The sequence below is a fragment of the Electrona antarctica genome (assembly GCF_951216825.1).
Source record: "Electrona antarctica genome assembly, chromosome: 5".
Lineage (NCBI taxonomy): Eukaryota > Metazoa > Chordata > Actinopteri > Myctophiformes > Myctophidae > Electrona > Electrona antarctica.
Window position 1 is genome coordinate 43331944 of NC_136810.1, and position 10665 is coordinate 43342608.

Here is a 10665-nt window from a genome sequence, read left to right on the forward strand (position 1 = left end):
TAGTTTCTACTAGGAAACCATAATGTATGGATGACGTGGTGTGATCGTGAGCCCAGCCAACTCAAACACAATACAGTATGCTGCCGGTTGTGGCATTTGGAATAACAATAAACATGTCCATGTGTGTACAACATTAAAAAAGAATGCATGCCCCCCCCCCCCCCTCCCCTTCCGAAAACAAGAGTACGCTACTAGCTATAAAGATATCTGTGCAGAGGTTTTCATATATCCTCAGGGGCCTCATATTTTAAAGGTGCAGTAAGTGATTTTAGTTTTTGTTGGAATAAGTGTTAAATAGCTCTATATTCTGACTGATAGTAGTCATTGCTAGAGTGTCTGTTCACTTACCCAGGCTGTCTCTCCAGCTCTTTAGTAAACAGAAAATCACACCCGTGTGAAGTGAGGGGCACTCTTATCATTATACATCATCATACATCATCTCATGAACAACTGAATTTATGTGATTGGTTAGCCATGGTTCTCAGCAGGAAACCGGTGGATTGTGCAGTCCAAGTGGAATGAGGCATTACCCCAGGTGAAGGAGTTTAAGTATTTCGGGGTCTTGTTCACGACTGAGGGTAGGACGGAGAAGGAGATCAGCCGGAGAATCGGAGTGGCAGGGGCGGTATTGCAGTCGCTGTACTGCACTGTTGTGACGAAAAGAGAGTTGAGCCAGGAGGTAAAGCTCTCTGTCTACCGAGTAATCTTCTTTCCTACTCTCACCAGCTATGGTCATGAATTTTGGGTCATGACCGAAAGAATAAGGTCACGAATACAAGCGGCCGAAATTAGTTTTCTCCGACTGGTGGCTGGCATCTCCCTTAGAGATAGGGTGAGAAGTTTAGTCACGCGAGGGAGACTCGGAGTAGAGCCGCTGCTTCTTCGCCTGGAAAGGAGCCAGCTTAGGTGGTTCGGGCATCTGGTTAGGATGCCTCTCGAGCGTCTTCCTAGGGAGGTCCTTGATGCACGTCCCACTGGGAGGAGACCTCCGGGCAGACCAAGGCGCAGATGGAGGGATTACATCGACTCACTGACCTTGGAACGCCTCGGGATCCCCCAGGAGGAAGTTACTAATGTTGCTCTGGAGAGGAATGTCTGGAGCTCTCTGGTGGAGCTGTTGCCCCCGCGACCGACTACGGATAAGCGGTTGAAGATGGATGGTTAGCCGATTTGCTCGTCTACATATGACATACATTTTCCCTTCATTGTCAATAGCATTTACTGTTTGTGTTGTAACAAATTTCACCTAATTTCTCCTTTCATTGTCAATGGCAAATATGAGACAGCCTACGGTGTGGGGACAAAAGCTGTAGGAGGCGCTGGCACCCCTCAAAAATGCTTTCAGGCCAATACCAATTACAATGCCAATTGTATCCAATCAGGAGAGAGAACCCATACAGGCTAAAAAAAAGTTAAATTATAAATTATGGCACAAATAAATGAGCAGACAAAATTGGAACTTAAACTATTTTAAGGATTTCCGATTGTTTTTAGACTATGAACCTATACAAACCTGTATACATAACAGTCTATAAATCCATAATTTATTCTGACCTTCCTCAAAAAGGCCTATGTGTCCTGAACCCTTATCTATAATTTATACATTATGGATAATTAGTGTGGACTGTTATTCGTCTCAACTTCTCGTCCTTGTTAATCTCCCGGCTGTTTGTTTATGCCACCTACTGTACTGTGAGCATGAATGAAAAGTGATAATGTTGAATATGTTGACATGTTATTGTGAGGATGATTCATAAATAGGACAGGAATTAAGAGCAAGGCAGGGTGATATATAAATCAGCCACTTCCAGCCTTCCAAGAACAGGCAGTGAGTGGCATTTCCTCCATTAATGGGCTCTCTGCTAATCACAACAAACAAACTGAGTTTGCCAAGGTGGCCTGCTTTCCCCTCTAGGTCAGTGGTTCCGGGGACCCACAGGGGTCCTTGAGGGAGTTCCAGGGGGTCCCCAGCTAAATGATAGTTTGGGTCTGTAACCAAATGGGTCCATTTGGTTCCATTTGTACACTCTCAGAGTTAAATTAACATTGTTTTTACAACATAAATTGGGGGTCCCAGAGATAGAAATGCCATTAAATGGGGGTCCATAGACTAATGCATGTCAAACTGCACCCAAACTGGGGGTCTTTGAAATTAAACAGGTTGAGAATCTCTGCTCTTATGGGGGTCCCTGGCATATCTTTTCATGACAACGTTTGGGAACCACTTTAGGGCACTTTCACACCGGACATGTTTGGTTCGTTTAAAACGACATGGTCCGCTTACCCCTTTGGTTCGGCTGGTGTGAACGTGCATCCGAACTCTGGTGCGGATCAAATAAAATGAACCATGGTCCACAAAAAAAGGCCGAACTTGGTCCGCTTCCAAACGAACCACGGTGCGGTTCGTTACTGGTGTGAACGCATTCGGACTGAGGACCAAATATAGGAATATAGCGTATAGCCAAAATAGCCGTCGGGCTAATGGTGTACAGTTTTCACCATTTGGTTCGCTTAACATGTCCACGTGTCATTTATCAAGTCAAACATCTTTCTGTATTACTTTCTGTATGTCTGTCTCGTTGCCCGTGGCTCTGTCTTGTGACATTAGTGACAAAACTGCAGAAGTTAAAGAATTACTTATTTTCTATAATTTGTCTCCTGTGTTAACTGTCCATAGCTGAGTTAGCCTGAGTAGGATGGGGGGTAGGTCTACGCCAGTAGCGTTTTCAGGAATTAAATTTTGGGCAGGCAAGATGTGTCGTCCCACATGCCAGATGAGTAGGCTACGCTACAAAGGCTGAAAGGCATGCATTCGCATGGGTGATTGAGAGTCGTGCTCTATATGCGCAACGGCCAATATTGAATTGTTCAATTTGAGCATTTAAAAAAAGTAATATGTAATAGTAATATTAATATATTACTCTTGCTCAGACAGTAATATGTAATACAATATACTAGGCCTACTTTAAAATTAAGGTAATAAGTAATATATTCCAAATATAAAGTAATATACCCAACACTGGTCATTTGTTTACATAACACTAAACGGACCAAAATCAAAATGCTAATATTTGGTCCTTGATCCAGACCTTCTAAGCGAACTTTGGGTGTGAAAACGCTGCTCATACACTGCTGTAGAAATCACACAAATATAACCGTTACTCTATAACTGCAGGACATCAGTGCAGTGCCTTATTTCAATATTTACGAGTTATAAACATTAGCTTGGCTTTTTTTAGGTTGTTTAGTTTAAAGTAATCGGTGACAGTTTTGTGTTTGTGGTTGGGTGTGGAGGGCCGGCGTAGGCATTGAGTTGAGGGTATAGCAACATTTTCCAGATAAATCGTGCCACGATAGTAAAATGTAGCATAATATAGGCCAGTCAAACTAAGCTTAAAAATAAATTGCAATAGTAATAGTTCAAGGTTTTCTATGATCCTTAGGGTCATCCAAATAACATATTCAAAATTGTGAATTATATACATTTTGGATCATGGTAAATTCAGGGGTTGAAATGTGGGTATTAACATCCTAAGGCAAAAATGCCTTAAGTAGCATGTAACGTGTCAAACTATAGGGGTTGTTCATGATTCTGAATCCATTGCATTAGTTTGGGCTAAAAACGTGCCCAAATGTGCAGACCTCATCACATTTGTGATGACGGTTATGGCCGTTTTTAGCTAAAGCAGTGTTTTTCGTGCAAAACTAAAACTTTTTTACTATGTCGCATTTAAACAGCCGATCTACAAGCTCACAGGGTGTGCATTATGAGCGTGTAGAATAGATCTTCTATTTTCAAGTAGCCTAGCTGATGTAGGCCTATAGGGTTAAGTGGTTACACCAGGGCTCCACCGGGCGCGTCAGCGTCGCGTCTCCGTCACCGTCAGGGAATGTTCCCTTTTTAATCAATGAAGGGTGGCTCCACTGCCCGCGTTGCGTTGCGTTGACGGAGACGCAACGCGTCCGGTGGAGCCCTGGCGTAATTTTGCTGGGGACCCGCAGCCGCGTTGCGCATGCAAGGAACCCCCCATATGACACATCCTTCCCGGATCCCGGACCCCACTTTGAATTGAAATTGAGAACCTCTGTTCTAATATATATATTCATTAACGAATCGAAACTATTTGAAAGGGGGTGGGAACTGACTGTGTTGACGGCGTCACGGCGTGTTATGTTGGGTTGTGTCATCATGTGTGTCCGCTTCAAGCACGGTCACTGCATGGATAATAAAAACGTCTGGGTTTCCGAGGCTACTGCATGGCTTACGGCTGTGTTTGCGCACAGAGGGCTGGCTTTGGCTGTGTCCACATCACGCACACGCTCCGTGAAATTTGACTCGACTTTAAAAGACCGTGACAGCCGCCAGAAGCCAGAGTATTCTGAGGAGAGCTGGATCTCCTACTGTGCATGAGTCTTCTTATTATTATTTTGACTTTACGGCAGAAACTGTGCATCGGTTGACACACACACACACACACACACACACACACACACACACACACACACACACACACACACACACACACACACACACACACACACACACACACACACACACACGCGTACACACGCACGCGCGCGCACACGCACGCACACACACACACACACGCACACACACCACCGCGCGCGCGGGGGATTGCGCCATGCACAGCCCTCCTAACCACGCGCGGCTAAACGGACTCAATCAGTCCGTGATGTTCAGTCCCACGGCGGTCACCATGCTGAGGACGACGGGGACTCCTCCGGCTAGTGACAATATTTCTACCCTCCGGGTCAACAACGCCACGGATCCGTTCGCCAGGAACGAAGAGGTGGCCAAGCTGGAGATCACCGTGCTGAGCGTGAGCTTCGTGGCGGCCGTGCTGGGGAACGTGAGCGTGCTGCTGGCCATGCATCACACCAAGAAGAAGGCTTCCCGCATGCATCTGTTCATCAAGCACCTCAGCCTGGCCGACCTGGTGGTGGCTTTCTTCCAGGTTCTGCCCCAGCTGTGCTGGGAGATCACCTACCGCTTCTACGGACCAGACTTCCTCTGCAGGATAGTCAAACACCTGCAGGTATACAATCACTATAGGGCTGCATGGGGCAATTAACCGCATAAAACCGAGATTTATCTAATCATGATCTACTTAATCGAAGGCTAATTTAAGGCTATATATATTTTAATTTCTTATAGCCTAGCCCTATATATTAGCCATGATATTCTGACAGTCCATGTTTCAGCCCATCACTACAGTTTTAATATCTGTTGTTTTCTAATCGGCTAAAGTGATTGGACAGTTTTAATAGTTTCATTGTCTGGCGTGTAAATATTGTAGACCCTGCTGATACTCTACTAGCCTACAATTATTTGACAGATTTAATGTGATGAGAAATTAAAAACAACAAAAAAAGCAACAACTTGAAAATGGGACATTCTGAAGTATAACTTTTACTTCTGTACAGATTGTTGTACAGTTTATTTCTACATTGAGCATTGAGGCATATTAGGACCACTTCACCTATTTTCTATAGGCCTATCTTTATATAATTGGTCCTCAGTCAGCAATGCTCATTACTGGTGCACCATTTGGGTCTAATCACTCTGTATCTTAGAGGAGGCAGGTTTGGTCATTTCCAATATGGGAACCCATTGGCAGAAAAAGGAAAAACAGCAAGAAAGCAAGAAACATTGCTCTTACAATATCCACTTGAAACCCAGCATCCCTATTAAGGGGGAACGTTTAACAACTAATAGCTCATCTACAAGCTCACAACACAACATGTTGTGAGCTTGTAGGGGGGAGTTTAAATCTTGTTTGAAATGTCCAAACGGTGATGTCACTGGCAGGCAGGTTTCTAGGAACTATCCATAGCCCACCAATGAGAATAATAATTCTCAATAAAAATCTTTATAATGAGCATTATGGCCCCTACACACTGCAGGAGTTTTAAAGTTGTCGGTGAGTCATCAGATCTTTGTGCATTTCACACTGCAGGAGTCTTTTTTTTAAATCAGCTGTCATTATATCTTTGTGGCTTTCACACTAAACGATTGATCGCCGACCAGGGATCACACACTGCAAGAGTTCACCATGATGCGATCCAGACCCGATACATATAGGCAGTGGCTACATCATTTGTTTTTTTATTCCAATTAATTTGGACATGCACGTGCAGACGTGCATCTCTCTCTCTCTCTCTCTCTCTCTCTCTCTCTCTCTCTCTCTCTCTCTCTCTCTCTCTCTCTCTGCGTGCACGGCACACCACACACACAGGAATAGCTGCCACTCTACACAGGGCGACATGTTTGTGATAGCGCTATAGCGAGACAGGATGTTATAATCTTTTTCAGAGTTTCATTAAATAACTCTGTCTCTCTCCGCGCGCGCGCACGCACACACACACACAGCGCACGAGGACCAAAAGTTTGCTCTGCACTGTTGATTCCGATGCGGTTGGATCAACATTATTCAAGTGAAATGCGTAACGGCAATATTGGGCTAATATAGGCTACCAATATGTACGACACAGGGATTTACCGACGGAATGAAGGTTATAGGTATATATATCTGATCATCTATACAGTCGACAGACAGACAAACAGACAGATAGACAGCAGTGCTGTGAGCAGTGTGCTCTCATTGGCTGTAATACAGGCCTTATCGAGGCGTAGTCGCAACCCCGTTCATACTGTATGAAAAAGTGCCCTTCTGGGCAAAGGTCTCCACCAGGAGGATAGGACTGTGTGAGATGTTTGGCAAAATGTTTAGGAGTAATATAAACATGTTTGCCTTTGATGGCAATTGGATGATTTGAGGCATTTTGTTCCAAAAATGTGTTTTGCAAAAATCAACCTGTTGGTGGCGCTATAACAGGCCAATGTGAAAAGGGTGGGATATATTCCTCAGCCTAGTAAGAAAATGTGTGAAAGATTTCACGTAAATTGCATGCTGTGTTCATGATTTGAGGCTTTTGTTCAAAACGGGGCAATCTTGCAAACTGTGAAAGCCAATTATAGCCAATTAGGATGGAATATGAAATATCGGACAGATCCGACTTGAGCACATGACCATAGAGATACTGTGTAACGATTTGTGAGATTTTTGGACAGAATCTGGAGGAGTAATATCAAAAAATGTGTTTTACAAAAGTCGGCCTCCTGGTGGCGCTATAAAAGGCAGATGCGGAAAATGCAGGTCAAAGGTTTGTCCTTGGCCTCTAGGGAGTGTGCATGCAACGTTTCATGCAGATCGGTGCAGTTTTAGGTAAAAAATGTGAAAAGCTGCCTCATGGTGGCGCTATAACAGGCCGTTCTGGAAAATGCGGGGCAGAGGTTCATCGTTGGCATCCAGGGAGTGTGTGTGCAAAGTTTGGCATCGAGCGGGTTAACGGTGCCGGAGATTAGCTGGTAACGGACGGACAGAAGGACACACACACGGACGGACACACACACACACGGACGGAGTGCAAAACATACTCTCTCCCCATGCCTTCGGCCTGGTGGAGACAAATATCAAACGTGCTAGATGTTCAGAAATGGTCGGGGAGGCGTCGGCGAGCGCTTTTATCTTCGCAGCTCCTTTCACACACAGCGAGCAAAACCTCGCCGATCAAAGCCCGATTTTACAGCAGATCGGGGGTTTTGTCGGTGCGCGCCAAAAATGCTCCCCAACAGCATAATCGGAGCAAATATCGGGAGTGTGTACGAGCCATTAGTCAGGACCAATTATATGAAGATATGGCTGAAAATGTGCTTCTTTAAGTAGCTAAAAAAATCCCCCTGTGAACCCCTTGCAGGTGATGGGCATGTTCGCCTCCACCTACATCATGGTGATGATGACGCTGGACCGCTACATGGCCATCTGCCACCCCCTGAAGACCCTGCGGCAGTCCGCCCGCCGCTGCTACGTCATGATCGCCTCCACCTGGGCGTGCAGCCTGGCGCTCAGCACGCCCCAGTACTTCATCTTCTCCCTCAGCGAGGTCAAGCACGGCTCCGAGGTCTACGACTGCTGGGGCCACTTTGTGGCGCCGTGGGGGCTGAAGGCCTACATCACCTGGATCACCGTGGGCATCTTCCTCGTGCCCGTGGCCGTCCTGATGCTGTGCTACGGCTTCATCTGCCACAGCATCTGGAAGAACGTCAAGTGCAAGACCAGGAAAGCGCCCACAGTGGGGGCGGGAGGTGCTGCCGCCGCCAAGAAGGGACTGATCGGGAAGAATTCGGTCAGCAGCGTCACCAGCATTTCCAGAGCCAAGCTGAGGACGGTTAAGATGACCTTTGTGATCGTTCTGGCGTACATCGTGTGCTGGGCGCCGTTCTTTATCGTGCAGATGTGGTCGGTGTGGGATGACAACTTCCAGTGGGATGGTGAGTACTTAAAGGGGTATTTCTTCCTAACCCTTTTTTTTACAAAAGTAAGTTGATAATATGTATATTGACCCAAAAAAAAATAAAGATATAGGGCGCTGGTCCTTTAAGAAAAGCGTAGGAGGGGTCTAACGTCAGCACACGTAGAACAAGGTTAATTAAATAAGGTTAGGAAGCGAAGACCGTACGGTGGACTCCATGTTGCTCCATGGAAGGAAAGAAACATGCGTAATTGAGACCAAGGAAGCTGAACGCGGAAGTGTTGGCTGCATATAGCCCATAGCGCATGTTTCTTTTTTTTAATGTTTGTTTTTGTGGCTTTCGCCTTTATTTTATATTTTTTATAGAGGGACAGACAGTAGGCTGACAGGAAATGGGGGAGAGAGATGGGGAGTGACATGCAGTAAGGGCCGTCGGGATCGGGAGTCGAACCCGCGGCACACTGCCAGACTAGGGCTACCGGCCAAGGTGCCTGGACCGCTGAGCCACGGCCCAGGCCACATTGTGCATGTTTCTTTCCTTCCATGGAGCAACAAAAAATAATGTTTTAGAAATCTGAAACGGTTTAGTGTTAGTCTAGTTTTAGTCGACTAAATATCATAAGATTTTAGAATCAAACAAAATGCTGCAAATCATGAACACATCGTGTGATTTCCGTGAAATTGTGCACGCACATTCCCACTAGGCCGAGGAAGAAATGCCATGTGAACATTTTCAACTCAGCCTCATGGTGGCGCTATAACTGGCCGAAAAGTGTTTTTACCTCCAACTGCACGGATTTGTGGATAACTTTGTATGCCAACTCCCTAGAGGCCAAGGAAAAACCTTTGCCTGGAATTTTTCACATCTGCTCTTTATAGCGCCACCAGGAGGCCGACATATGTAAAACACATTTTCTAATATTACTCCTTCAGATGTTATCCAAATTTCACGCAAATCGGTACACATGCTCTCCATAGTCATGTGATCAAGACGGGTTTGTTTGATTTCTCATAATCCACCTTCATTGCCTACGATTGGCTTCTAAACTTTTCAGGAGTAGCCCGCTTTGTACCCGTTTTGTACAAATCGCCACAACTACTCAACTAAGCGTCCGATTGCGGTGAAACTGTGCATGCATATTCCCACTATAGGCTGAGGAAGAAATGCCACTTGACAGTTTTCAAATCAGCCTCATGGTGGCGCTACAACAGGCCAAGTCGTGTCACACACACACACACACGCACACACACACACACACACACACACACACACACACACACACACACACACACACACACACACACACACACACACACACACACGATTATATTACTCCTTAACATTTTGCCAGACATCACACACACTCCTATCCTCCTGGTGGAGACCTGTGCCCAGAAGGGCACTCTTTCTAGTTCGTTATGGAACGCTCTGCATGTTTTTTTTTTGTTTTTTTCAATGACAAATGGATACGTGTCTTCATATACGGTAAGAAAACAGCTTGTGCGAAACTCCCCTTTAATACAACTGGACCTGAGTTGGCTCTGTACCTGGATTGCTTTTCCCCCCTATACATCAAGATGAAATCTCTTTGCCAACAAGATTGCAATAGCAGGACGGTAGTAATAAAAAAGCTATTTGAACGTGTCGCAGCGCAGAAAACAGATGCTAGGGTTCAAGTGGTTAATTTACAGAAAGTAACTCTGAGGACCGCGTAAGCCGTAAGGCATTGGCCCAGGGGGTCCATGGGGTCCCTATAGCAAAATGTGTTAATACAGCAAGCATCACAATCACTTTAGCCACTTTATCCATTTTCAGATGTGGTCCCCAAATATATATCAATTTGGGGGTCGACCTTGGCCTTGGCTTTAAGGGTCACGGACCCCCTGTTGAAGATCTATGATATGCATGGTTAATAATACCCATTCTGGACGGGAACCCCTTTTGGTGTTTTAAGCATTATGTTATACTTTAGCTATTTAAAAATAGCAGATCTACAAGCTCATGAGCACCACTGACATAGAAACATATAGGGTTTTTCAGAAAACTGTTTAGAAGCCTTTTTCCCCCCAGAATCGGCCTCAGGTCTAAATGGGTTAATAGATTCTACTAGCTCTGGTCAGTGTATTTGATCTGTCCTCTCTCTCCTCTCTCAGACTCGGAGAACACAGCGGTCACTCTGTCCGCGCTGCTGGCCAGTCTCAACAGCTGCTGCAACCCCTGGATCTACATGAGCTTCAGCGGTCACCTCCTGCAGGACATCACTGACTGCTTCCACTGTTGTCGTCGCATCATCCAGGCCGACTTCAAGAAAGAGGACTCGGACAGCAGCC

General features: G+C 45.5%; 1 protein-coding gene across 1 annotated transcript in view; it reads left to right on the forward strand.

The window, feature by feature from the left end:
- Nucleotides 1-4643: 4643 nt before the first annotated feature.
- Nucleotides 4644-10665, forward strand: part of LOC306923996 (arg8-vasotocin receptor-like) — a gene marked incomplete at both ends in the record, with an annotated part of 101245 nt that continues 95223 nt past the window's right edge. Inside the window, 3 exons of the mRNA XM_079502340.1 lie at nt 4644-5057; nt 7780-8353; nt 10489-10665. The exon at nt 10489-10665 is cut by the window's right edge and continues 122 nt beyond it. Of these exons, the coding sequence (XP_079358466.1) occupies nt 4644-5057; nt 7780-8353; nt 10489-10665 (1165 nt within the window). The remainder of the gene's footprint in view (nt 5058-7779; nt 8354-10488) is intronic.